Consider the following 27,680-nt stretch of genomic DNA (forward strand, 5'->3'; position numbering starts at 1 on the left):
AGCAACAGGAGGTCACATAAAGTATCATAATTATAGAGATTGTGTTGATCAAACTGAAAGTCAAAAAAGTGTCTCAATGAGTCACCAAATTCAAATAGTCATATCGGCACATGATGACATCATATTCCCACGCTACAGGGAGCATAAATGAGGCTGAGAAGTATAGCATTATGCACCTCCCTACAGCGTAGTCATATTCCCACACCCTGGCTCATAATAAAGCAATTACATGAAAAGTCAGAAACATTGAGACACTTTTTTGAGCCACTGTATATAGGTCCTTTTTCCCCTCTAGAACTTGAACGTATCATAGGTCCCTTCTAATCATCGCCCTTGTCCATAATACCTAAACCCGGAAAACCTGGAAAATTCAGACTGCTCCAGAACTTCTCCTTTCCACATGACACAGATCCCACATACCCTAATCCATCAATTAATTCTCACATCGACGCTAATCATTTTCCCACTACCTTGAGCAAATTCTCAGTCATATACCTTCTAATTTCAAGACTGCCGATAGGTTCAGAAGTTGTGATGAGAGATGTTGTAGAAGCTTACCGAACTCTTCCCCTTCACCCCTCCCAATGGCCAGCAGGAGTAGTTTGTATGTCAAGCACCAAGCTGTGCATAGACATGTGCATGGTGTTTGGAGCCACCCCATCTGCGGGAGCATACAGCCATGTAGCAGACGCAGGTGCTGAGATTCTCAGACACCACGGAATCGGCCCATTAGACAAATGGGTCGATGACCATATATTTGTATGTATTAGAAAAGAATATCTAGATAACTACAATAGGCAACGCGCCCAATGGCACAAAGACCTCGCAGAGAGAGGCATGCACCAATCGGGCAGCAGAATCTGGTTTGGAGGATGCATGTTCGACAACAACTCGATCAAAGAATTTAGCGAGGACTGCGCATGGCCCCTCAAAGACCTATCAGAACAATCCCCCAGATCAGAACACGACAAGCTATTCGGTTATTGCCTTGAGGACATCAACAATCTCTCCTCCAATCTCAGCATCAGATGGGAAAAGGAAAAGGACCAACCATTCGCAACCTCAACCATCTGTATAGGTTTTGTGTGGGACGTGGCCAATCACATGGTCGCTCTGAGCCCATCAAAAGTCAGTAAGTACCTACTGGCCATCCACAAGTGGCGCCGAAGAATAGTTCATGTTCTGCAAGACATGCAAGAGCTCTATGGAAAGTTGCTGCACGCATGCCAAATCTTGAGGAAAGGGCGCGCTTACCTCACATCTCTAGAAGCTATGCTGAGTATTTGCGGAAAGAAGCCTCACTTGTCACACCGCCCCATCAAGAACATTGAAGATGATCTCGATTGGTGGTCAGACACATTGCAAAGCGGAGGCGTTTCCTGGCCTATATACCCCTCAGCCTCTTACGTGGACCCACAAGCCTTCTCAGATGCCAGCTTGAGCATAGGCATAGGTATTGTCATTGGAAATTGGTGGAGAGCTTGGAGACTTGTTCCCGGTTGGCAGACTCTCAATGGCAAGCATGACATTGGATGGGCAGAAGCCATTGGCTTCGAACTGCTCATTAGAACCCTCATCACTTTCCCTAACCTGGGCAATGCACTCATCGTGTATGGCAACAACACTGGAGTCGTCGAAGGATGGTGGAAAGGGCAGCATCACAACTGAGAAGTCAACACAGTTTTCTGTCGAGTACATAAGCTCATCCAATGCTTACCCCAGCATCTCGCAATCCACACTATCTATGTCAAGAGTGAGCAGAACCCAGCCGACGGTCCCTCCAGGGGAATCTACCCATCCAGAGAACTTCTACTCCCTCCAATTGTCATTCCTCCTGTCCTTAGACAATTCGTCGTCGATGCAACTGAACCCCCAACAGCTGCAGAACTCCGCCTACTGCACAATGAGTGCTACCCCCCTCCTGCTGCCAAAATCATCAATAGAGCCTTGCTTAGACAGCAAGGTGCAGCACACCTACAAGCATCCAGACAAGAAGAAGACCAAATCCTCCTCGACGCTCTCCAAATCCACAGGGACCCAAGCTGTTGAATGCCAATATTTTGATGTAATTCTACCCAGTATCGCCACTGACACTCCTTCGAATCCACAACCTTATAGAACCAGTCTGACTCCCACTCCCTCACCTCTCTGCCCCCATTGTTTAGCTAGGGATAGGTTAAGCTACTGGAAACCATTCTGTGAAGACACTTGCAGAATGATAACCTCCAACGACCCTCGTGAGTTCTCAACATCAAACTCACAACTGGATCAGGTACTAGAAGTCATGGGCTGATCATGGGCTGCCTCCACAAAAGAAACATATGTATATGTATCTTTACATACTAGACCTTACTCGGTAGCACTTCAGTAGCACTTCGGCTCCACATGACAGCGCTTAGGTACCATATTTAAGTGCCAGCAGTACATACCAACTTCACCTTACCTTACCACTCCTCACCTTACCTTACTGCACCTTTCACTTACTGGTTACCACCCACTATCTACCTAGCAGAACATAGTAGAAATCTATTCCTTTACATCTTGCATCTCTCTTCTCTTGACTTGCATTATAACATCACTTATGTACCAGCAGAAATGGATACTAACAGTGTATCTAGCGAGACGAGAAACTCGAGTGAGAAAAGGCAGAGAGTCATTTCGGATTCATCTCATAGACTGCTATCTCCACTAAAGGAGGTGGCAATGATGATTGCAAACGGGAAGTTTGTCATGCCGAAATGCACAGGGCAGAAGCCACAGGGGCAAAGGCAAGGCCTAAGATGAAGAGACACGGGAAGACCCGAAGGGAGAAAACGGGCCTGCTGTAGAATAGACTCATCCAATTACCCTTGTGTAACCCAGATTAAACTCAACTAATTGTCCTCGCTTGTCTCAATAGAACACAGACTGCAAGAATTTAGCCAGCAAATAAGGGACCCTGACATGAGGATGCGGGGACCCCATGGATTCCGGAGACAAATGGCTCCAAAACACTAAGTATGTATCGTACAATGCCAGAATACCAGCAAATATAGGGAGGGAGGGAAGAATGTGGGAGTTGAATTAAAATAATGCAGTAGGGGTGAAATAATAAATTGAATTCGCATGACATACCAAATTAAATTGTAGCAAAAGGACCAGACCCCATTCCCGATTCTGTTCCAGACCCATCATGAATTGCACGACCATTAAAAATTAGAGCGTGAAGCAAAGCAGGATTCTTTCGAATATAAATATGAAAACCATCGGAAGACCATCGACCCATTGCTGGTATGTGTTCTGCTGATACTCCTGAGGCTGCCAAAGATGTCGCTCCACCTGCACGCAATGAATGGCCTGATATTGAACCAGGAAACAATGCGCGAAGTTTGCAGATAAACCAACCTCACATAGGCACGGAGCTGTTCACGCGAAGCCAGAGAAAGCTGTTAAAAGGAAATTGGGAATCACGAGAGGCGAGATAACCCAGAAAGGTAGAATGCGGGTCCGCTTCATCCGACTGCTGTATAACAATGGTGTTTCCTTCAAAACCAATGTCTGTGTTGTTGGCTGGCAAAGTGAAGGAGTGATGGTTCGTGGAGAGGATGAGCGAAGTGCATAAGATGAGCTTGGAGTGATCCTGGAGGGCTGGATTATCCGGCCAAACTAGTTCACCCAAACACATAAGACCATAAAAGCCATCAAGCAATTGAGCTGAAAAGAGTAGGTCATCATGAGAAGGTGCAGTTGGTAATGCTGCAAGAGCAGATGAGAGGTCTGCTCAAGATAGAGGCAGTTTCTGTTTCACAGCAACTCCAAAACGATGCTTAGCTCCCTAAAGTGTGCGAGCAACGAGACACAAGCACTGATTAGCTCTGACATGAGGATAATATTCTTCTAACAGACTACAGACTTCTGACAAATAGTTGTCGACAGAGTGTGGGTTGATGTGCACCGACATAAAGGTGACGAACAACGATAGAGTGTCGATAGTCGGATCAAGAGACAAATGATGAATGTCACAAAAACTGACATAGGAATTGAGAGCCGACAAGTACATTTGATTAGTAGAACAGTCTAGTGCCAGACCAAGGTTGATGGAACGTTCATAGATAAGATGTTCCATTGACCAAGCAGCCCAAATGGGCTGCTTAGTCATCGAAGGCCGAATAATCATTTTTGGCCTCCCCCCAACGCATTTCAAGGGGGTTCAAATGATAGAACTCGAAGACCTGGTCTAACACGACAAGTGTCCGCTGTGTGCCATCGAGATAAATGATCAGCAACTACATTTTGTTCACCTAAGACATGGAAAAGTCAGAAGTTGATTTTGAAAGCTAGAACGACTTCAAGAGTATCCATCAGGAGACGGTTATAACCCGAAGGACCTGCCAAAGAATTGAACATGAAGACTGTGTTCAAGCTATCAGTGAAAACCACGAGTCAACCATCCGGCCATACGCGAGTGACAGTGTCGTGAATAGCTGATGAGATGCAAAGAGATTCGTAGAAGAATATGTCTTTCACAGGTGAATGGGACAGAAGGGGTGATTGGAAACCAAGATTCAACATCGGGTACCAGAAACCAAGTCCAGTGCCGGAGGTGTCGCAGAAAACTTGAACCACGTCACTTGATAGTGAGCCGAGGTTCCAGGACACTGATTTGAAGAAGAAGATCCCATTAGAATATTCTAAGTGAAAAGCAGCCCAAAGGAGTTCTTCGACAATATTTCGGTTGATCCACAACAACCCTTTCGAGTTAGTTTTGCCACGAATCTTCTCATAGATGGCTGCAAGCCCTGGTCGCAGCAGGGGACATACATTCAGTGCCCAATTCAAAGACCCAGCAATATGCTCGAAATCCTTCAAAGCCCTCTTCTGTTTATGCTTAGCTAAATCCTTCAGTTCCTGCACCAGCACAGCTTTGGATTCGACTTTGAGTGAAACAGACATAGAATTCGGGTTGACATTGAAGCCGATAACGGGGAGAGGTGATCCAAAGATTTGTTTTCGTTCTTCATGAGGGATACCATATCCCGAGGTAACATCTTGCGATATTTCCCATAAAATGCCATGTCCTCAATTCTGGCAAAAGAAAAAGGAGTCGTCGACATATAAGAAAGCTTGTATGAGCCTAACAAAGACCGCAAGCCACATAACCAAGGACATGAAGGCGTGAAAGATGCGTTGAGACGCGCGCCCTCCAAAGACATTGGCGCGATCAATTCTCCTTTGACCTTCGAACATAACAACTTGTTTGATTTGCCATAGCGGGTGCATAGGCATATGCCGATATGCTTCAGACACGTCAGCTTTCCAAATGCGAAGAGTATTGTGGGGGTTAGATTGATGATGAAGATGAAGAGCATCCCCAAGATCTTGAACATTGTCAAGAGTAATGCCAGCAATGTCTTCTTTTGAAATCATGGAGTTAAGTGAGAAGTCACCTGTACTGTGGTTCATGACAAGACAAAACTTGCCGCCCTCCTTTGGCACAGCGTGAATAGGCATGCTATACATTCCTGGCAATAGGTCAGGCCCAAAGTCGCGAGAATATCTTCCCACTGATTCCTCCTTGACAATTTGATCCTGAAGGAAGTTCCATTCCTGGTCCGAGGACGGAGAAGGTGAAGGAATGTCAAGAGTTGTTGGATAAACTCCATAGTGCATATCAGCCCAGGGCCAAAACCCTTTGCAAAGTCCTTGGCATACAGATTTGACGAAAGCAGGATTAGGGTGATTAGCAAGAGTAAGGAGTGTTTCAAACCTGTCAACATTGACAGGTGTGCGAACAACAAATAGGTCAGGACATGAGGTAATAGTATTCATTGCAGATATATTGAGAAATTCAGATGTGGGAGGTCAAGGCAAAGGGTCAGCAGTTTCTGTCCATCTCACTGTCCCACTAAGAGCAGTACCATCATCCCCCCAAATCATCCGTCTCTGAAAATGTGGACCTTTAGCTATCTTTTCATTTAGCTTCCTTTGCCAATGGACATTCAGTACGTTTGTGGGAGGCACAGCATTTACTGCAGACGTGGAAGCGGAAACATTCGGTAGGTGGCTTCTCACATGCCCCGCAGTTCCAGTTAAGACAAACCTCTCCCCTTGAGGACGAATGCTAATGTGCCGGTTTTCGTCCTCCATTTTGTGGTTTCCCAGCAACTTTGTCAGATGGGTTGGAGGAGAGGTGTTGGTAGGCCACCATACCGAGGGAGGAGAGGTGAGAGGTTTCGAGACTCCAGAATTCCTGGAATTCATCGAAGTGGAGGTACTTTCGCACTTCGACTTTGAGCCGGCATGCTCGATCGAAGTCAACGATTTGGGAGTGAACGCTGTAGTGCACATCCCAAAAGATTCGGAAAATGTAGCACCTATATCCTCAGAGCTCTGCCTCCTTCCAAGGCATAATGAAGGCAAGGGGATCTTGCCACAAGTCAGTGGCAATACTTCAGTCTCCGTAGGAACAGACATGATGGGTAGTGGTTGGTTGAGTAAGGGAAATTTCGAAACCTTTCCCAAGGACTTGGGACTGCTTTGGGTCAATTGTTGTGGAATAGTGTCCTGACAAAACTTTGTCAAGATCTGGTGCTCGTCCCTCGAAAAGGAGGGTCCACTGTGACGATGGAAAGGATGGACATCCTGGAGTGGTAGTAGCTTGTCCGCGATAATACTTTGGGTCTTCCGACCATTCTTCAAGACATTCGAGAGTAAGCCGCTGTAGAGACTCGTGTGTCTCATGGTGTGATATGGCAGGTTCCACTAGGAAGTATACAGCACAAACTCGCAGCGTCATTCTGTGCGCTACCCACAGCTATCTCTATATGACGCGCAGCTTTCCCACGCAACGCGCGCCATGCGCGCACCATTCCCGCGCTTCGCGATGTATACGCGCGCGCGCGTTCCTGCGCTTGCGCGCCCTATAGCGCCAGCCATTCAGATGCATCCATCCACTGTCCACCAAGCTTCCTAGTACGTATATTTCCATTTCCTTTATTAGCATAGTTCCACCTTTATTTTTATCATAGTTTCTCACTCATATATATCCTTACATACCTACTCGGTAGCGCTTCGGCTCCGCATGACCGCGCTTAGGCGCGCTATATAAGCGCCAGCAGTACATACTACACTTTACCTTACTTTTTCCCTTTAACTTACTAGTTACTACCCACTTACTACTTAGCAGAATATAGTAGAAAGCTATTCCTTTACATTTTGCACTCTTATATCTCTTATCTTGCTTTATATCACTACTTAAGCTTAGTCTCTCTTATTACCGCTTACGCGCGCGCGCTTTCCCGCGCTTCGCGCTAATACGCGCGCGCTTTCCCGCGCCTTCGTACCTTGCGCGCACCTGCGCTTTCTCACGCTTCGCGTTGCCGCGCATACCTCTAGATCTTTGCTGTACTCACCTCCCCTTTAGGGTCGAACGCACTTGTCTCCTCAAGCAACGCAGACTAGGCAACGCGCGACCTATCAACATTTATAGATACTGCCAGGAGCATCATTTGTTCCTAGTAGTATTGTTGTTTCTACACCGCTGTGTCTTCTTTCTGGGGAGATGTCGATAGTTTCCTGGTTGCAACCAAGGATAGTATTGGAGACGTTTGGAGGTAAGCCTACGACGCTTCCCTCTGAGAACATATTCATCTCCTTTGTCAGACTTGTCACTCTCAACCTCTTCATTGGTTTCTCGCACGCATGATTTATCTCTGAACCTTTCGTGTCTTCCCAATCTCTCTTCCTCATGAACTTGGGATAAGAAGGTTTCTCCATCAACTTCCCCTTTGTGAGATCCAAGTCATACTTCAAGAGGTTCCTTGACTCTATTGAGGAGGTCGAGGAAATGACTGAACCCAGCCTTGAATTGGACTTGGGAGAGAGTCGGCAAAGCTGAAATGGATTCTTGTAAGATTCTCTGAACTTTGAGCGCTGCATCACCCTTTTCAATATTGTCCCATTTGAAACGGTCGACAATGTTGAGACAGTCTCTGACGGCTTGTTGATCGAATTGAATTCCCCTGACCAATAGGTGGAGGGAATCTGAGATTGTTTGCGACGAGGATTCGACATTAGGAGAAGATGATTTGGCATGTTCAGACATGAGAAAATGTAGTTTCGATGATAATAAATACTGTGCAAATTCTGCTAGCGAGATGAGAAACTCGAGTGAGAAAAGGCAGAGAGCCATTTCGGATTCATCTCGCTAGACATAGACTGCTATCTCCACTAAAGGAGGTGGCGATGATGATCGCGAACGGCAAGTTTGTCATGCCAAAATGCACAGGGCGGAAGCCGCAGGGGCAAAGGCCAGAAAGTGCGGGATTTGGCCAGTCTGCATGAGGTCTATACAGACAAGTCACAGACTCTGTGTTAAAGTCTGGGGGACAGGTCTGCCAGCAGTTGTCCAGAGAGTGCCGGGAAGTCTATGTTTGTCTGCCCACTGTATTATGTCATAATTTAGTGTCAGTCCCCCGCCATCTCGCCATCAGCCTCTCCCGCCATTTCACATAACCTGCCATGCCTACAGACAACATATCATCGACTACAGCTCTACAGCCGCCAAGTATTCCAGGTGCCATCCTGCGGAATGTCATCAATTGGACTCATCGTTGATTGCACCTACTGAAGTGTGACACAGGGGTGGCTGAAGTGCTGATGGGGTGGTTGATGTAGATGGCAGGGGTGGCTAGCCACTGACGGGGGTAGCTGATGGGATTAGTGTCACAGTGGCTGGCATAGTGGCGGCTCTGAGTGATGATGTCAGACAACCCGGAGCTTGCCGACAAAACACACCCAGACGTGTCCCCCAGACTTTGAGGCGGAGTCTGCGCAGACTTAACACAGACCGGTGTAGGGATTCATTTCTGGCTGGGCTTGTAGAGACTGTTTTTACCTTACCTTATGTTGGCACTTTTGTAGCTTACATAAGCAAGCAATCTTTTCACCAGTTACCAGTATGAGTCTGAGTGCTCAGTAATTTTTGTATGATATTTCCTCTCCTCTGAGCCTTAAGCCTAGTCCAGAAACCCTTTAGGGTCGAATAGCAGCTAGGTTCTGCAAGACCCAACATATTGTTCAGACTCACCATCTGAATTGTTGTACCTTCACCGGCCATTTCCTACATGCCCTCGCAAAGGCAAGGCCTAAGACGAAGAGACACGGGAAGACCCAAAGGGAGAAAACGGGCCTGCTGTAGAACAGACTCATCCAATTACCCTTGTGTAACCCAGATTAAACTCGATTAATCAGTTCAACATTCGACTAGCGAGTCTTGCGACAAGAACAAGATATAGGAGGAGCGCAACACTCCCAGTGCCTGGGCTCGGGAGTGTTCGCCGAGTCATATAAATTCTGCAATCTGGTGAGTCCAGCTGCAACCACCGGCGCTAAGATACAATTTTGAGTATAGATCGCTAATGGACTATAAAAAACTTGAGGAGACACACTGAAAGAGGGTCAAGATGGGATAGATTCAAATTGTTGTCATTAGGATTCGTGTATCATTGCTTGCAGAATAAATGGGTGCACTCGGATATACTTTCGAAATTCGTCCAAAGACCACCTCCCTGCACCTTGGATCATTTCTGGAGAGACACCTGCAAGTGCGAGAGCTGTTGCTCCTCCCGCTTGTATCAAGTGTCCACTGAAACCACGATTCGCGAAGATGTCTTGGAAGCGTGAGGTGAACCAAGATCTGGTTGGAATTGAGCCGTTCGAGCGCAGCCACAGTTCTGGGTAATGAGGGAAGGCACTGTCGCGAGTTTTTAAATAATGTAGGAAGATTTTTATGCAATCATCCTCATACGACGTGCGTCGCACGAGAACTTGGTTACCATGTCCAAACTTATCAGTCTTGGACAGAGGAAGAATATATGACACAGAATTGTCATCTGTGAGCACGGTGTGACGCATAGGCATGACATTGTAGGACTGGAGAGAAGGTGCATCAGGCCACACGAGTTCGCCGAGCCGTTGAAGAGTTTCAAAACCGAAGTATAATTGTGTGAGGAACAGGGTGTCATCGTGATCTGCGGAAGTATGATAACGTGAGAAGGCTATGTGAAGGTCGTCACGTGAAAGTGGTTGCTTTCATTTCACTGGGTGGTTGAAGCGACATTTGCACCCAGCAAGTGTTCTCTGTACGAGTCGTGAACCACGTATTTTCCAAATCTCTGGGAACTCTTTCTCCAGCTTATTGCAGATTCCCGAAAGGTAGGTGTCAACTGACATTGGTAAAATGTAAGTCGACATCCAAACGACATAGAAAGAGAAGGTATCAGGTGTTGGTGCAAGGGCGACGTTGTGAAGTCGACAGAATTGAATATAGGAAGCTACAGCTGAGTCATACGAAGCCGAAGTAGATTTTGCGAGAGTGAAACCAAGTGCGATTGCATGCTCATGGAGCAGATGCTCCAAAGTCCATGCCTCCCGAGTTGGGCAGCAGGACTGTACGCTGCCTTTGGTCATTTTTTCGCTGCCCCCAACGCATCCCGAGGGGGTGAAAAGTTGTCGATGATGAGATCAGGGACGAGACGCAGAGCTTGAGAGTTGTTGAAATGAGAAAGCGCATCCACCACAGAGTTCTGTTCTCCCGCGACGTGATACACCCGGAGGTTGATGTTGTGTTCAATCAATACATTGACTGCCGACATGAGGATCTGGTTATAAGGCGGAGAGGCTCGAAGGGTGTTGAAAATGTCGACTGTGTTTGAGTTATCGCTGAAAATAGCTGCGTGGCGCGGGATTGGATCTAAATCAGCGACTGCGTGCACCGCACCGCAAACAGTCAAAGCTTCGAAGAAGAAGATACAATCTGAAGGAGCTTCTTGTGGTAGACGAGATTGGAATCCAAAATTGAGTTCTGGGAACCAAAAGCCAAGACCAGTCAGCGATGCATCAGTGTAGATAGTGACGACATCTTCGACGTTGTCTGGACTCCAGTCCAGTGAGTCCAGAAGCAATATACCTGGCAAGTGTTCCATATGGTCCGCTAACCAAACTAATTCCCGTACAATGTCTGAATTCACGTATATTTGAGCCAAGGGTTTTTTTTTGTCGCGCATTTTGTCATAGACAGCCGAGAGTCCCGGCTTGAGGAGTGGGAAGACGTTGAAAAGCCAATTGATGGTTCCCGCAAGTTGTTGAAACTCACGCAAGGTGTGACGATGGTGAGGTATGGCGAAACAGCGGATGTAAACCAAGAGTTCACTTTTCTTGGTGTCCGAGATTGATATGGTCATTTGATTCGGATCTACATCAAATCCGATGATAGTGAGATGACGACCGTAAACTTGCTTCGCCAGTTCGTGAGGAATCCCCAGTTGGTCCCAAAGACGTAGCAATAGGACTTGTTTATGAGGGAGATAGGTACTGTAAGGTTCATAGAGTAGGACATTACCCTCCAACTCAAATGAGAATGTGTCGTCCATGTAGAGCTTTAAATGCTCAATTAAGATTAAGCACACCACACTTGCGATCCAAGTGACGAGGGACATGAAGGATACCCAGATCAAAGCAGACCCCTTCCCCCCGAAATTGTTGCAGCGATCCACATAGTGGTTGTTGTTGACAGTGATCACCTGCTTGAGTTGCCAAAGAGGATGCATAGCTAGCCGGCGATATGCTTGAGATACATCGGACTTGAAAACTATGAGAGGAACGTTTCCATGCTCCCGACGAAACTGAAGAAGACTGAGTCCAAGAGAACGCATGCCATCTAGTTTAACTTTCGAAGCATTGTCGAGGTTTATCATTGAGTTAAGGGAGAATTCTCCAGCGCTATGATCTACAACGAGGCGAAGTTTGGTTGAGTTAGGTTTTGGTACCACATGTACCAGAGTGCTATACATCCCAGGTACCAGCTCTGGGCCGAAAGGAGGTGAAAAACGACTAAGACGCACTTCTTCATCAACCTGTTCTTGGACGAAAACTTGGTGCTCTTCGTTCTTGAGTGGGCGATGAGAGTTATCCCACATTTCCGGATATCCATCAATAGCAGTGTCTGCGCACGGCCAGAAGCCCTCGCGCAGGCCTTCTAGGATAGACTCCACGAATACGCGGTTTGGGTGATCTTGAAGCAGATTTTGGAATGAGTCGATCTTGATGGGAGTTATGATTTTGAAAAGGTCCGGACGAGAATTCAGAGCGTCCAGAGCGACATCTGAAAAGTCACAAGTTCCAGGAGACGGAAGAGGAGTTGCATACAATGAAGATTTCGCTGAGGGACTGAAGGAACACTCATCTAAGAACCATGCCATTCCTCTCAAGTAACGAGGATGTTTTGAAACTATATTAGTTTGAGGGTGTCCGGGACGCGCAGCTCTTTTCGGGGTGTTCAGAACTTCCACACTTTGAGCAGGCATGTCAGTAGTTGCACGAAGAGTCTGACCAATTGCAAGATTTAAAGTTCCATCTCTTGCAGCACTCCAGTCCTCTCCGACGCTTCGATCCTGTCGAGCTTCCTTCCTCATTGACACAACATCCTGAGAGGGAGAAATGGCCCTCGTACAAGTCTGAAAACTGGTCGAAATCGGAGAGCAGCAGATCTCTCCTCCGACTGACTCGCTTTCTGACTGCTTTGTCGAAGGCAATGACACGCGAATGGTATTTGCTGACGTTTTGGGCGAACTTTTGATGGATGAAGTTTCCGTAGTCGTCGATCTCATCAATTCGGTGTGGGAATGCAAATCGCATAGCGCGGGCAAAGAGAGAGTATGCGACACTCCAATCTTGTGAGCTCCGTACGGACTTTGCAGGTTCAGCTTCTCCTCCGATTTTGATCTTGACTTTCCCAAGCTTTTCCTCATAATCTTGCTCCGGTTCGTCTGAATACCACCCTGAAAATACAACATCGAAGTTGACAACTCTTCCGCGGATGATGTTATAAAGCTCTGACTCGGGGAATTCTGGGACGAACGCTGACTCAAGCCACTTATGTTTGACCCGCTTAGGATCATAGGCCCAATTCACGAGGATAGAGTTGGTTTTTCGTAAGGAGGGAGGGAGCTTCTTTGACTTTCTGATGACTGAAGGATTTGTGAGGTTGGAGAGGTCAAGTTTAAAGCCTCGTTGCTTTTTACGCGCCGGTTCGTCAACCTCTGAAGCAGAGTCGGACTTGACAACCTTTGACTCAAAGTTTTCTTCGGAGTCTGAGTTAATTGACTCTTCCGCGCTAATGATACTTTCTCGTGATCTTCCTCCATCTTCCAGAGCTTCTTTCTCGCGCTCGCGATCTTGTTTTCCAGCTTGGATAACTTCCTTTTCAAAGGTGTCGAGCATGCGGTGATAGGGGGTGATGAGCTCGGCAACTGAACGCCCTCCAAACTCATTCTGTTCCACAGATGATGCTCGTTCGAGCATTTCAAGAAAGGCATCTGTCTTGGATATTGATCCTCGTCGATAACGACCTACAATTCCAAGACAGTCCAAGTTGAAGGTACTTTTGGTTGCAAACGAAGATTGATCTTGAGAAAGCTGCTTAGACGAAGAACTCGGATCACAACTATCTTGAGTTTGAGAATCGAAATTATGAGGATCCATTCACTGAATAAGATGGAACGAGTAGAACGAGTTCAAATTTAGCGAAATTTTCCTGCTGAACGGCGGTAAAGCAGAAAGGGTGCAGTTCACCTAAAGCGCAGGTGCCCAGATCACAGGAAGAGGGGCTCAAAGCCACGTGAAAACAGCGGTGCGTGGTCCGTGCGCGGACACGATCATAGAATTCATCTTCACAGATTAAACCTGTGAAAACAAAGCTTTACCTCCGATTAATTTTGACAACACGGAAAGTGCCGGCGGAGTTGCGGACGGATCACAGCACATACCCCACAAAGACCTCCACTAATGCAGGAGTCGGGGACCTGCCTATTGATATCACGAACAATTTGAACTCCCAAACGTAGGGCGCTACCTGCTCAAACTTGCTCAGGCACTATTATCTTCACTGTTTACTAAAATATCTGACGGTTGAGGCTGTGATTTGCTGAATATCTCGCGAGCGACTTGGACTCCGTCAGGGCACGATCGAACCAGTAGAATAAGACGTGATGTCTCTCATCAGTGACCCAGGGTACGCCTGGTAAGGTCTGAATGATTTCAATGGTACACTCACGCCTTTTATATATAGATATTTAGTTCACAGTCTAAGGCTGTCTTACCTGCGCAACGTCGATGACCCTTATGGCGCGCGTATAATCTCCCTGAGCCCATCCTATGCATCAAACCCTTATATCCTCGCAGCCTCACTCGCAGATGTTCATCGTTGGCCAGAACTCGAATATCCCTCCAGTCCGCCTATATCAGACGATGATTCGGAGGCTCCTGATAAGCCCTCATCGGGGTTTCCTGGGGCTACTGGTCTTAAGCACCACCAAACAATCATGGGCAACAGATCTGGGGCGTTTGGATTGAGAGTATCAGGTCGACGCGCTTCTACCTCAAAGCGAGCCTCTCTCATCGCAAAGAGGGCCGGAATGCTTGGCGAAGGAGCTGATGCTCCCGCTGCCCTGCCGCGCGTCAACTTCATAACTGCTGCTAGCAACGTTGATCCGTGTCTCATGACTTCAGAACAGGCTGATATATCTCAACCTCTACCTCTGCAACATCAACCACGGAAAGACGACACCCCTCCTGAGCCACTCCCAAAGGATGTCCTATTTGTGCCAAAATTCAAAGGTGCGGCCGAAATGGAGGCCAGGCGCAGGGTGCGAATGATGGCGCGCCGCGGCGTTCCAGCTTCTATGCCAAAAATTCCCTCCATGGTGACCCGTAGCCTCAATCCTGACATCTCTTCATCCGACGATGAGGATGGCATGTTGGAAGATGATAACGATGACGATTATGATTTGGTGGCCCCAGGAGACGATAATATGGACGAGGTTGACGAATTTGATCCGTACGGTGATATTTCTCATCTATGTCGTTGCAAAGCTCACCGCCCCATGTATAGAGATTTCGCTGCCACCCGAGGCATGCACTCGGACAGTGCATCTGATGGGGTCTCCCTTCTCTCTGGGACTGCCTCAGCACTGTCTGGGTCTAATATATCCACCCTTGGAACATCGCCGTTCGTTGTTCCCTACCCGCGAGCACGCTCACGACTCAGCCCCGTGTCTGAACATCGTGCTACGGACAATACTCACGAAGGGTGTCCTCCAACCCTTCATTCCAAGCCCACCGAGACTTACTTCGAGATGATCAGTCCGGTGCCAAAGCCTGATCAGCGATCTGAACCGCCACCTCCCAGACATGAAACTCGCAGAAGAGGCGTCTCAATATCACTACCTGTTATCGACGCTCCGTCTGACATGACATTCACACGCAAGCCTGTCGCGCCGGCAAGCCCGCATACATCCGCTCTCACCGCTATCCTTGCTTCGTCAGGTGGTCCCACCAACCCATTCAGTGAACTGTATGGTGCCATATCTGGACGGGGAGAGACGGCCTCGGTAGACGTCAAGGTTTACTTTCCGCATGCGACAGAACCTCATGGTGAATATGTGACTCTGAACGTGCGGAAAGACGCAACTATCGAGGAAGTCATCGGTTTCGCTCTATGGACTTACTGGGACGAGCGATGGCAGCCTGAACTGAATGCAGGTGTTAAGGATGATGACCCAAAGCTCTCTGCAATAGGTTGGATCATGCGCATTGCAGAGGATGATGGCGAGGTTGATGAGGATTTCCCGCGTATGTCCAGTTGATTGGTTGCCGTCGCAGAAGATTCATCTTTTTCTATCACAGCACCCGACCGCACGGGCAAGATCTCGAAATTTGGTTTCGAGGCATTCGCTATTCTGGCCGCTACCCCACTGCAAAGTACGACATCTTTTTCTTCGTTTGTCAATGCTAATTATTCCCTTTAGTACAACAAAATGAACAACTGGAGAGCAAGATACAGCGACGGCCCTCGAGAGTTATGGCAGCGCCAAAGAAACAGGATACAGGACCTTCAGGCGGCTTGGCGTTGCCGTCCATCTCCGGCCCTACAAGCGCGATGTTCGGTACAACTCCAATCTTATCATCTTCTTTGGGTCCTTCGTCGAGCCATGGCCCCCAGTTGTTTTTGCGTATTCGCGTTGCAGACACCGCTGACGCAGTTCATATATCCACCACCATCCCTGTGTAAGTTGCATTTGGCTAAGTTACCCACTGCCCACTCACCACTGAGCACAGATCAGCGGGTATGTACATGCAGGAGGTGCTTGAAGTGGTTTGCCGGAAGCGCAAGCTGGCAAACCTTAAGGACTATGCTCTGATCGTCAACGAACTCAACATGCTGGCATACCTCGACCGCACGGTTGCTAGTCTCGGAGGTAGACGCGAGCTGACGCTGGTCAAAAGATCTACGCTGCCTCAATTGGGCATCGAGCCCGAAAGCAGATCAGCACGCACCACTGACCCAAATGGTACTAGTAACCATCTTATGCTCAGAATAGCTGCTCAGTGTTTTTCTTTCTCCAGCTTCTATTTCCAAACGAATATCGGATGTCCCAGAGATACAGCTAAACGCTGCGGCCGACTACGCGACAGCATACAAGGTTCGCTATCCTTCCTGATAGGTGTTCCTCACGGTGTTAATTTTGCGATAAAAGAAATACACCATTTACCGCAAAATGCCTATGCTAGCTCGCCAGGAACGTACTTTGGCTATCGATGGTGTTTATATCCATGTAAGATTCTCCATTGTCACCAAAGATCGGAAATGACAGTCTTCCTCCAGATCATGCCATCCACAAACAAGGCCAAAGCGGTCTTTGATAGTGGAAAGACAGTGTCATTCCATATCAAGAGCATCATTCAATGTCAACAGTCCGCGAAGTCGTCTACGCTGTTCAAGATCATCGTACAACGGGACAGCGGGAGCAAGCGCTACGACTTTGAGGCGGATACGCCGAAGCTTGCGGGTAAGTTGAGGCATTCGTTATTGTTGTCCTACCGAACTGATGGCGGCGACAGGTGAGATTGTGCAGACCTTACGGATGCTGAAATCCCATTTGGACCGTTCCAATACTGTCAACCGCTTGCGGCGTAGCAGACAGGTGGTATAAACAAAATATGAGTCCTCGTTTCATACCATTGTAATTGTGAAATCCAATTCCCAGAGTTTTTCCTCTGCCGAAGAATTCATGAAGCTCGTTTCAAGGGTGAAAGAGACATTATCAACTGACAAGTGAGCGCTGGGTGACACTCCAGAAGGTGCAACTACTGGACAACGGATTCTACGAGCATGGTCATCACACGAGACAACACAATGTACACAACAACTGGTAAGACCATGTGACTTGTGTGATTTCTCCCTCTCCGACGAATGTTGATCAGGGAGTGCTGGTGTCGGCAACAAGTTCGCGTTGGGCCAATTGTTCCTTTTCTCTTATCGGAGTGCTAAATGGAACACTAAAAGCCTCTGTCTGGTTCATCCGTTGAACATGCAAATAAAACCCTGTCTTGAGACATCTAGATTGCAGTATCAGTCGACGCTACTTATAGATCATTTTCATCATGAAGAGCTAACTATTCATGATATTCAATTAGGCGGGAGAAGATGTAGGCAGAGGATGTTCGATGATATGTTTTCTGACTCTACTTGATATCATTGCCGAACTTGCTGGTTATTTGGCCAGCCACACCTCATATCTCAGAAGAATTGGAACTTGCCCGGAGCTGATGCCTTCTGGCCGCTCACGAGGATTTACATTCAATTGTAATAGGCACCATATAGTACGTACGTACTACATCACACATGGAGATATCGTTAAAGACGACGCAAAGAATCCAGCCTAGGTCAACAATGATAGGCAATCTACATACTGATTTTCCAGTCCAAGGGCCCATAACAATGGACAAATGTTATGCGAGAATAACGGACATAAAGGACATGGAGATGAAGCAAACAATCTTCTGAATGCGCGCCTAAGCTCCACTTGAAAGAAGATTCTAAAGGCGCTTGAGGAAGTTTACGCGCTGCGTTTATACACGGACAGGCACTATCCTTCAAAACGGCGAATCATACGATGCAGCGGTCAAAAAAGTGAGTAACCCTTACAACTTATGAGTCCAGGACGCTGTCGTAGTTGCGGCCTTAGTAGTTCTACGTCGGTGCTAGGTCGGTTGCACCGTCGCTGGTCCGTGGTAGCTGACTTAAACCGTGGACTTCGCGAAGAAATAACAGACTTCTACAACCTACAGACACAATATCAAACAACGGGGATGCATAAATGGGCAGACAGCAAGGAGATCAATTAGCTTCAAATCTACCCCGTTGTGTACATACATAGCGATATTACCAGTCAACCCAACACAAGATGTTGACACATATCGTAGCTCTTTTATCCTTGACGATCCTCGTCATAGCCGGCGACTCGCAATGCGACACTGGAACGATTATGTGCTGTGACCTGAAACCCACGGTACATCAGCAAAATATTACTTGCCAAAATAATTACTCACTTCCATTCCACAACAGTCATCCGAGGCAACAGAATATTTCGCACATGGGGGAATCGTCCAGCGTCGGGCAAATAACGAATGCTCGGGGGTTAGCGTTGTGGGCACCTCCCAAGGCTGCAGTGCGAATCAGGAACCCTTGTGTTGCGAAGAAGTCAATACTGTGAGTACATCTGTCTTGTCGAAGTATACCCGACTTGACCATTATTCCAGAACGGTCTGGTCAATCTCAGTTGTTCACCCATCAATGTCAATGCGTGACAACCGAAGAACTTGTATATCAGAGTTCGGGCGAAGGATGGACCCCCGCAGTTGCATTAATAAATACAATTGAAGTATCGATTTTGCAGCATAGATAGATTGGGGCTTAGCCATAGAATTATTGGATGTCATACAGACCCTGAGCTCAATTGCTCACCAAGCAACGCGTGAAGATAAACAAACACCTCGACGAAGCAACGAATCTATCGTGGCACCGATCCAATGTGGATGTTGAGCGCAAAAATCGGTCCTTTGAGAGAAAAAAAGATTGAACACGAAGCGCCCCGGGAATGAATTTCCTAGGATCTCTGGCATGAGTTCGGGTAGCGAATATGGCGATTGTAATCACGAGACGGTATTGAAGAGGTGAACGTTTGAATAAGTCTGTTTGATATATAGGACAGCTAGAGAGTAATTTAGATGAACAAACCATGACCTCTTGTTGCGTACCAACAAATGACCCTCGACGGGGTCAACGAGCTCGACAGATCACCTCCCCATCTAAATTTAATTGCAAAGCCTCTCGTGCCTCCAACCATTCATGCTCCTTGCTTTTTGTCCGCACCACCGCAATTTCGCCCATGCCCAAAGGTTTGATCGTTTGTGCACGGCGTCCGGAGCAAATCCGCCGCAGCTCCCCAATGTCCATGAAAATGCGTCTACTAGGTCTACTAATGAGCTCCATGTCCGAAAGTACAGGCCGGTCGTCGCGGTATTTGAGCTCGGCCCATATACGGCGCTGGGCTTCGCCAACGCGGAGGAAGTCAGTGGGAGAGGGTGACTCAATGGTTCCGCGCGTGACGTTGGAGATGAAACCAGTCCGCAGGAGTATGCTGAGGATCCCAAGGTTTTGTGTTGTGTGGTCCACTGCTATTTTGTGGTGTCGTGCTCGAAAGGCGTTCTGGACGCGAGCGCATAGGTCATATGGCAAAGGCATTCCAACTATATCAAATAGGTCAGAAGAACACATATGAGACGCAATTGAACGCACGAGACAATCAAGTATGACACCTTGGTTGAGTGCGAATGCAAGCAGTGACTAGCCGTTCTCTGCACAGATTGAGCCGATATCTCTTTGATTTCCCGTATGTCTCCGTGCTTCGTGTTCTATTGTATACTGTGGTGTGTAGGACTGCAGAAAGGAATTGGCCCAAAGACTTGGCAATTGACAAACAAGTTTCGGCCAGAAGGTTTGGTTCGAAGTCCGATGGTGATCTAAACTACCTATTTTAGAAGTGGTGTGTTGTGTCTTTCTCGAATGGCGGAAGGATTACATCCTCCGTTGCAGCACACTGCGCATCCTCATGAACCCAAGGAAGACGATCTTGAAAAATTCAAGAAATGGCAGGAAGCTCGCCTCGAACGAAAACTCCGAGGAGAGTATGAATCTGCCGTTTTTCACCTTGCAGAGCTTGTGAGTGATGCCCTCGTCCGCATTCGCATCATTTCCGAACGGATTTACGACAGGTCAACCAAAATCTGGAGACATCACTATCAGTCGCTTCAGTCCGTGTAGATGGTGCTACAAATACCAGGAAATCTTTTTTAGGCTGGCTAATTCAGCCATGGCTTGCGCGGCATACAGACGACCGGGCAAGCAAGACGAACAATCTGCAGGGAGCGCTATATACTGCAAGGGGCATAAGCCACATTTTGCAAGAGACAGACCTGTTTCACTCTGTTGACGCAAAAATACAGAGGAGTCAGGATCACCTTGCCGGGGAAGGGGACGTTGATATTGTTGTCACTACACGTGAAAAAGGCCGGTTCTACTTGAAAACTGCCACTGAATTCGGTAACAATGAGGGTAGCGTTGTGAGTATCGTCTTTTTACTTGTAAGTAGATGACACGTTCACACATCTTCACCATCATAGAGTGTCACGGGCAGAGTGCGCAACATATTTGGCGGAGCTGAGTTCCTGGAAGGACACTACTCAGCAGGCACGAAAACGCGTCGTTCTTTCCAGGGGCTTCTCTCCCTTCCTCTTTCACCATCTTTGCGCACAACGGGCCAACTTTCGTTGTTCAGTCAGGAGCGAGATCTCTCGTCTTTTGCAAGTTGTTCGGAAATTTTACACGGCTTAAAGGTTGCAATAAATGTAAGATTGCTTCTCCTGTGAAATGCCAAACATACTGAGTGTGTGCTTCTGAAGAGCAACTGGGGAGTACACGGTGTTCACGAAGTTGCATATCAGGCCATTTTGAGGCACATCAACAACTTAGCACCAAGTGCATCAGTCAGGTGAGGATGAATATGTTTTACCGTCGAGCCTGTATCGAACGATTATCCAGCATTCGCGAGCATGCCGGTCAAACCATCAAGTCATCGATTTCTCATTCATGGACAAAAGATACCAGAGACGACAAGCTCGCAGCGTCACGTGGCTATTATTGCAAACTTTTTCAAGAGCTAGCTGGACTGTCAGGGGACGTGTCATTTTACAAGGCCGAGGTTGAAAGTCAAATTTCCCGGCGCCCGGTTCCAGGAATGGTGAGAGTCGTGCTACTATTGTGTCAGTGTTAACTTCATGTTGAATATGCAGAGCCTCTCGTTGGCTGCACGGTGTGGCCTCTTAAAGGCTCTTACCGGCCCCAGCCATTTTCCCGATAGGTTCCAGCTCGGCGGACCTCTCAGTTTAAGGTCGTTCAAGGCGAACAGCATGGGCCCTCGAGATGGAGGTATTTCTTAATTTTCATGTCGAAAGGGCCTTTTTTTAGTCTGACCGCACTAGTCGATTCACTTGGCGGTGACGTTTACTGGTCAACAGGTGTTTCTTTAGTGTCCGATATCCCACGGAAATCGCATTGGCCCATCAAGTCACACGTATTTGTGAACGCTGGGAGGTTGGATGCAATGGACGGAAGTGCGTAAATACCCAATCCTTACCTCTTTAGAAAGATACTGATTGCACTTTTGTTCTTCGCCTATAACAGCGAAAGGACTGAGCGAGAATTTAATAGGGTGCCTAAGAAAACCCTCAATATCCGCGGGAGTTGGCCTTATATACCGCTTCGATCCTGTGAGAGTAGAGGTGAACTTTGGGGTACCGCTTGTTGCAAGTAAGAGCGATGGTGTGCGAAGGGGCTTTCAAGTTGGTATTGGCATGGAGTTCCTATAGCATAGTACTCCCAACTAGACTTATAACATGGATCGTGCTAATTCACATCGACATGGCCAGCTAATGATGTATTCATGCGACTTGCTATCCTAAGCGCTGCTGCAGTACAAATATTTGTGTCTTGAAAAAGAATGACAAAATAGCGCCGGTTTGCGCGGTAAAGTGAAGGTGTAAATGCATCAAGGATGAATGAATATTTGAATGATGGCTAATGTGTGATATGCAAGACGATTCGTGATGAAACGTTTGTTCATATGTCCATAGACTCTTGTAAACCGAGTACTACATGAAGATTCTTCATAGTATGCCGCTGGACCAGACTGATATGCTGTCAGCGTTCAAAAACACTACGGAAGAACCATCACGCACCGCTGGAACACATCAAGCGGGCTGTCGTGACCTTCAGAAATACCGGGGAGTTCCGGGTGCCCTGTGATCGCTTTGTTGGGTATCCAACAGCTTAAGGGACTGGTTCCCTCTTCATAGCTTGCGTGAGACACATACAGCAACAACCCATCGGAGTCCACGCGCGCAACAACTGGCGTAGTAGAGCGTGAGACCATTGAATCATGAGCGCCATCGATAGTCATATCATGCGATGTGAATTCTGGTGGTGAGACATGCACAGGAATATCAACACTAATTTCTCGTGCTGATCGCGCCATAGGGATGACAAATGAAGAGAGGGAAGTCAATGTCGTGTCAGTGTGATATGGTATTGGGACAAAAGATGTCGGATACGGAAAGCGGTAGCGTTCACGCTCAGAAGTAGGTATATTTGAAAGTGACCCGGCATTTTGAGATGATGCGTCCGCCGTCGTGGAAGGGGCTGTAAATGAAAAATTTCCAGATGGTAGAGGAGGCTTTGTAAGTTCTGCTAAGCGGGTATCTCTCCACCAAAACCTGCGCATAGGATGTCAGTAAGTGGATCGTTCGCATGTAATACATGCCCACCTGAAAGGGGTCTCACAGTCACCAACATCTTGACCCTTCCACTTGAGCACGTCCAAGACATGAATGATGCCGTTGTCTCTCCAGTTGACATCGAGAATACAATCGAGCACCGTAAGAGGTGGGAGGGAGGATGGAAATCTAGGAAGGAGCATCTTTCCCAATACACGAGATCGAAGAGTCGTATTTGGCGCTATCAGGACATGATTAGCTCAAAAGTTCATCCAAGAAGCTATTGCATACATGTGCCAACTATTCCAGCCGATTGATGAGTAACAGCCAAGCATCGTTTCCCAGTAGGAACAGGTGCCACCGCTACCCAGGCTGCTTCTAAATCGCGTGGAAGCCCATCAATCACATCACCAGATTGACTGTCCCATAAGTGGGCTTCTTCATTCATCTCCAGGAGCTCAGCGTACATGCATTTGTCGGCCCATTTGGACGGCTTGGCTTTAATACGTTTACGTCGGGGTTTCCCTCGTCGCTTCCCCGATTGCACTGTCTCGTGATTGTGCACATCGGAGGACAAAGACTGAATCTCCACAGGTTGTGACACCATCTGCACAAAACCGGATACACCTTCACGTATTATCTCTGGCTCATCCTCGAGGTCACCGTCATCATCAGAGTTCCCAAGATTGAGATCGGCGAAAGCATCGAGTTGCCGGGAGGACTCAAACTTTTGTGCTCGTCTCTGTAAGGCGATGTTATATATTCGAAAGAAATGCACAAATGAGATCACACACACGCGTTTTTGTTCTTCCAAAGCCTGGTAACATGCATTCTTAGACAAAGATGAAGAGGTAAGGGTATCCTTGACTCACCTTAGATCGACGCGCCTCTTGGGATATAAGCTTGTCTGTGAATACAGTTGGTGGAGACTTGAACAGATCCTTTCTGTTGATTTTGGCAAACATGGCCCAGCGTAATAAGCGCTGAGCGTTGATCCAAAGTTCAAGTTGAGTAGACCAGAAATAGTATTGTCTATAAATGACTAAGCTTCGTTCTCGGGTTTTACTAGATTAGCAACTTGGCCATGCGCAGGTCGGTACCTTCAACCACGCTTCTTCTCGTCAATATGTAGTTTAAAATGTTCATTGGACTTGGGCGATGAGTCTGCCACTGTCAGATAGGCCACAAGATGCCACCATCAATGTGATGCACTATCGTTCTAACAAAGGCTAGTGTCCATTCATCGTTAAACTCCAGACATCTAGTACTTATGTGGTACTTCCCCAGGTGATTTTGGTGCTGCTGCGTTCAGTCTTTCAAAGGCTTGTACGAGAATACACCACTTGGCTATCGATTGCAATTTGCAAGTGAACGACGTTCTCGAGGGCGGTAAAATTTGTCCAACATATAAGATGTAGCACCAGCCTTCAGGAAAAGCCCTGTTGCGATGGTCGCGGAAAGTGATATACAGTCACTGCGTACCACATACGTAGAAATCCGTCCATCATTTCCTTGCTGTTCAGCGTACAGGTGCCTACACAAATTTATCTTACAAAACCTGTTCAGTACGCTCCTACTAACCGGATTCTTGTTGTAACAGTCCTGCAGATACTTCAGCTGTACGACTAGCAATGGTCGCTATATGGTATACTCTGTTAAATTAGAACTGCAAAATTTACACCTGAACCAGGCACACTAATACACCTAGGATGCTCATACGCAGCTCAGCATACAGCTGAGGACGAGTGGGGGATACCAAGCTTAAGGAAATGCTGCAACATTGTCGGACGAATCTTGCAAACCTATTTAAACTTGATTCAAGGCAAGTTGATGTGACTGAATACCAATGACCAGAAAGGAAATGTATCATGAGGTGAGTGACGAAACTTGAACATCTCCTATGTTTAATCTCGCTGATGACGGCGGGCCAATCGCAACTTCAGCACTATTCACCACAGCCTATTTTATTTTCCTGTAATTCACGCGAAAGCTACAGTTTAGCCCGCTTTAATGAAACGACACAGTCGTCCATGTCCTTCCGTTCCGGCATTCATCGGCGTGTTAATCGTGTTCAGCGTCCTGGCGAGCTTAGCACGGAAGATGCTGAGCACCACCTCACATCCACTTCCCTTTGTGCACACAACATTAAACGACTCACAGTCTCTCTCCAACGTCACCTCAGAACAGGGCGGGTCTCTAGAGGTCGATCCTGAGCTCGACGCTCTCCGCCATATAGTTTCTCAAACCAAAGGATTTTATGCGCGCGACTACAGCCTCTGGTTAGGCTGGAATAATGTGCGTCCCAGATTCATTTCTGAACCACGCAAGTCATGGCTAGCTCCCGATAGATGCGATACATCATCGAGGCAGCGGTCCTCCACGGACGTATTCTAAACCGTACCACAATCATCCCCTCTTACGTGTACGCTCGTGCCTGTGAATTCGACAAGTACGTGCTACTCTTGTATCGACCTCCACATTTTAATATTTTTCCAGTTCCGTATGCGCTGCATATGCTACCATGGTCAATAGGGGGGACGCAACCAGCACGGACGAATGGCGCCAACTCCCCCTAGAAAAACAAATGGCTTGGAGAATACCCGTGTCTCTCATGTTCAACTTGACCCACCTGCGTGAGACGCATGCAGTCATCACAGTATCTGAATACCTCCGCTTGCACAACATTTCGGCTGATGTGGAAACCACCAACGGACGCTGGGATACCGATTTATATCACCGCGGCGTCAACATATTCTCTGATAGTGGGGTGGAACCCAGCCTCTACGTTATCAAGAATGAGTTGTACGATGCCGATATCGTTCGGGTTGATCAACTGCCACAAACCATGCGGGAGAGGGGGGGATGGAACGTCACTCATGGACAAGTCGGGTCTTGGACTATCACAGAAGAGACCCTTCTATCAAAGGCGTTGCATGATGCAATGTCATCCAGAGCATCGGTTCTCGATTGGGACACTGTCCTCATAGTTGTGGGAGATCGTCATGACCAGAATGAAACCGAGTCATCATCAACTAGCAGTATCGCAAATACACTGGAAGAGAATGGCTGGGAAGTGCTTTACACTTACGGCGGCGCGTGAGTCCATTTTTTTTAGTTTGGCAGGCTCCTGAAATAAGCCCGTTCGCCTAGCTGTGGCTCAGAAGCAGCGAAAGATGTCGCGGTTCCAATCCGACAAGCAGCCCCGCGAAACTTACTGCGTGGATTGTACGAAGACTTTGGGTTCATAGAGCAAGATGTACTTCTCCTCGAAGGTGAAGTTCATTTGGGACGGAAGCCGGTAATTTCTTTTGTCTTCCTCTACAAGACGCTTTGATCACACTTGGTGAATAGGGTGCTCTCAAGTTCAGCACCTTAGAAAGTCGAGAAAGATACACGCAAACAGTCCTCTACGACTTTCGTCTCACAGACAATGTGGTCGAACTGGCTGATATACTGTCTAACCGCATGGTCGAGAAGGCTGGTGGACGGATGTGGATGGGAGCTCATATGCGACGGGGGGATTGTCAGTTCTCATGTTCCTTGAATACCTCGATGCTCACAACAGGGCATTTAGTTGCGACGTTGAATTGGACTATGGAACCGAGTTTCGAAGCTCATCTCGCCCGGATCAAGCGCCACCTACGCGACGGGCGTGATATCCTACATTTTGTGCATCGGGGGCCTCTCTACACGTACAAGGTTCCCCTTGGTAAAGCCGATCGCACGCCCCTACTTCTAGATCCTCCAGCAGATCATGACCAGTGAGACATCTAGCTTACTTTTGATAAGGACAAAAATCATGCCAAAATTGTTCAGATTCTACATCGCCACTGACGAACGCGATCCCACGAACCTCACATACCTGCGTAATCAAGGTGCCGTTTTGATTTCGGACCTGCTAACGACAGACGATCGACGAACCTTTGGATGGTCTCTGATGCTCACCGACGTCCTCAGTGTGGTTGAGCAGGCAACCCTTGCTCACGCAGCGTACTTCTATGCCCATGCACATAGTTCGGTGGCCGGTGGTGTCGTGAATCTTCGTGCTTCTCATGGAGCTGATCCCCGAACTGCATTGCTAGAGACTTGATAAGTTTAGCATATTTCAGCATACTATGATAGACTAGATATAATATGTGATTATAATAACTCAGGTAATATGTTGGAGTTAATGATGAACCATACCTAAATAATGTAACGGATCAAAGGACTGCATCGATTACTAGATATCTTACAGTTGTGTCGAGTTGATTCTAGTGTCGATGTGTCGATCGACCTCTAGGCTGTTAGCTCACCAGTGTGCAATCAGGGATAATCGATAACGTTGTTGAGCATCGACACGGTATCAATTCTAGGCATTTGATAGGACGCTGAGATGTCACCGAGCGACTGGCTAGACTTTTTAGTAAGAGTTACGCGGACAACAACCCGATGAAATCCCGTCGGCGCAAGTGCCTGTGTCCACTTTGGTGCGAGTGGTATTTTCAGCTAAAAGATTGAGTTGATCGAAGCATATAGAATACGACAAACGATCAATTGGCACCTGATACTTGGTTTTCAATCAGTAGGAGCAGGCGCTGGATGACATATCGAAGAGGAAGAGCTTGACCTCAGCCGTCAACGCGGTGAGATCGTACGTGCGGAGATCAGGAGGTCGATCAATACCACTCATAACAACACGAAAGTAGGGCTCAGCATGCCCTTCTTACCTAGACTGTCAGTTCAAGGTTGAGCAAAGCTATTGTTGTTTTGTCTCGACCCTTTGTGAAGCCTTTAATTTGAAGGAAATTACTTGACAAGGTGTTCGATTTGAAATACAGGAGTTTCTGGTCGGAAGGTTTGATGGGAAAGTATATGTTTCGCTCACAGCCGGAGCGGAAATGAGGGGTAGGCACGATGGAAAAGTGGGACGAACAAGTACTAGCATACTCTTCTCATTCCACATAGTTCTGTCGATACGAAGAATTTAT

The 27,680-nt window shown here is 47.4% G+C and overlaps 9 protein-coding genes across 9 annotated transcripts; 4 read left to right on the forward strand and 5 right to left on the reverse strand.

The window, feature by feature from the left end:
* Nucleotides 1-5,058: 5,058 nt before the first annotated feature.
* F5891DRAFT_1182335 (uncharacterized protein) lies at nt 5,059-6,775 on the reverse strand (the record flags this gene model as incomplete). Its single annotated transcript, XM_041366148.1, has 3 exons — nt 5,059-5,746; nt 6,080-6,405; nt 6,452-6,775. The coding sequence occupies 3 exons, from the start codon at nt 6,773-6,775 to the stop codon at nt 5,059-5,061; spliced, it is 1,338 nt and encodes a 445-aa protein (XP_041231709.1).
* A 1,005-nt stretch (nt 6,776-7,780) lies between these two features.
* Nucleotides 7,781-8,083, reverse strand: F5891DRAFT_1182336 (uncharacterized protein; the record flags this gene model as incomplete). Its single annotated transcript, XM_041366149.1, has 1 exon — nt 7,781-8,083. One exon carries the CDS (start codon nt 8,081-8,083, stop codon nt 7,781-7,783), a length of 303 nt encoding a protein of 100 aa, XP_041231710.1.
* Nucleotides 8,084-12,489: 4,406 nt separating this feature from the next.
* F5891DRAFT_889859 (uncharacterized protein) lies at nt 12,490-12,954 on the reverse strand (the record flags this gene model as incomplete). The annotated part of the gene is made up of 1 exon (XM_041373269.1): nt 12,490-12,954. A coding segment is annotated over one exon (465 nt), but the record flags the coding sequence as incomplete, so codon positions are not given.
* Nucleotides 12,955-13,775: 821 nt separating this feature from the next.
* Nucleotides 13,776-17,110, forward strand: F5891DRAFT_1137982 (stress-activated map kinase interacting protein 1-domain-containing protein). The gene is made up of 10 exons (XM_041364844.1): nt 13,776-14,050; nt 14,108-14,875; nt 14,930-15,669; nt 15,724-15,798; nt 15,846-16,104; nt 16,156-16,388; nt 16,444-16,520; nt 16,575-16,652; nt 16,703-16,886; nt 16,939-17,110. The coding sequence occupies exons 1-10, from the start codon at nt 14,028-14,030 to the stop codon at nt 17,028-17,030; spliced, it is 2,529 nt and encodes an 842-aa protein (XP_041231712.1). The 5' UTR covers nt 13,776-14,027; the 3' UTR covers nt 17,031-17,110.
* A 1,082-nt stretch (nt 17,111-18,192) lies between these two features.
* F5891DRAFT_553371 (uncharacterized protein) lies at nt 18,193-18,939 on the forward strand. The gene is made up of 2 exons (XM_041372226.1): nt 18,193-18,389; nt 18,446-18,939. Exons 1-2 carry the CDS (start codon nt 18,285-18,287, stop codon nt 18,758-18,760), a joined length of 420 nt encoding a protein of 139 aa, XP_041231713.1. The 5' UTR covers nt 18,193-18,284; the 3' UTR covers nt 18,761-18,939.
* F5891DRAFT_1004229 (ribosomal protein S8) lies at nt 18,845-19,875 on the reverse strand. Its single transcript, XM_041360342.1, has 3 exons — nt 19,679-19,875; nt 19,138-19,629; nt 18,845-19,091 (listed from the first exon to the last, which is right to left on the reverse strand). Exon 2 carries the CDS (start codon nt 19,622-19,624, stop codon nt 19,160-19,162), a length of 465 nt encoding a protein of 154 aa, XP_041231714.1. The 5' UTR covers nt 19,625-19,629; nt 19,679-19,875; the 3' UTR covers nt 18,845-19,091; nt 19,138-19,159.
* Nucleotides 19,876-21,865, forward strand: F5891DRAFT_1004230 (surface antigen-domain-containing protein). The gene is made up of 8 exons (XM_041360343.1): nt 19,876-20,101; nt 20,155-20,502; nt 20,563-20,787; nt 20,842-20,930; nt 20,981-21,179; nt 21,232-21,367; nt 21,421-21,552; nt 21,623-21,865. The coding sequence occupies exons 1-8, from the start codon at nt 19,946-19,948 to the stop codon at nt 21,805-21,807; spliced, it is 1,470 nt and encodes a 489-aa protein (XP_041231715.1). The 5' UTR covers nt 19,876-19,945; the 3' UTR covers nt 21,808-21,865.
* F5891DRAFT_1004232 (uncharacterized protein) lies at nt 21,866-23,730 on the reverse strand. The gene is made up of 6 exons (XM_041360344.1): nt 23,583-23,730; nt 23,507-23,527; nt 23,002-23,452; nt 22,762-22,951; nt 22,177-22,710; nt 21,866-22,127 (listed from the first exon to the last, which is right to left on the reverse strand). The coding sequence occupies exons 1-6, from the start codon at nt 23,673-23,675 to the stop codon at nt 22,058-22,060; spliced, it is 1,359 nt and encodes a 452-aa protein (XP_041231716.1). The 5' UTR covers nt 23,676-23,730; the 3' UTR covers nt 21,866-22,057.
* Nucleotides 23,731-24,919: 1,189 nt separating this feature from the next.
* On the forward strand, nt 24,920-26,913 carry F5891DRAFT_1101487 (uncharacterized protein). The gene is made up of 7 exons (XM_041363586.1): nt 24,920-25,005; nt 25,059-25,159; nt 25,207-25,806; nt 25,861-26,008; nt 26,062-26,233; nt 26,285-26,471; nt 26,527-26,913. Exons 2-7 carry the CDS (start codon nt 25,059-25,061, stop codon nt 26,798-26,800), a joined length of 1,482 nt encoding a protein of 493 aa, XP_041231717.1. The 5' UTR covers nt 24,920-25,005; the 3' UTR covers nt 26,801-26,913.
* Nucleotides 26,914-27,680: the final 767 nt, after the last annotated feature.

The sequence above is a fragment of the Suillus fuscotomentosus genome (genome assembly GCF_016647785.1).
Source record: "Suillus fuscotomentosus strain FC203 chromosome Unknown F5891scaffold_5, whole genome shotgun sequence".
NCBI classification, from domain to species: domain Eukaryota; kingdom Fungi; phylum Basidiomycota; class Agaricomycetes; order Boletales; family Suillaceae; genus Suillus; species Suillus fuscotomentosus.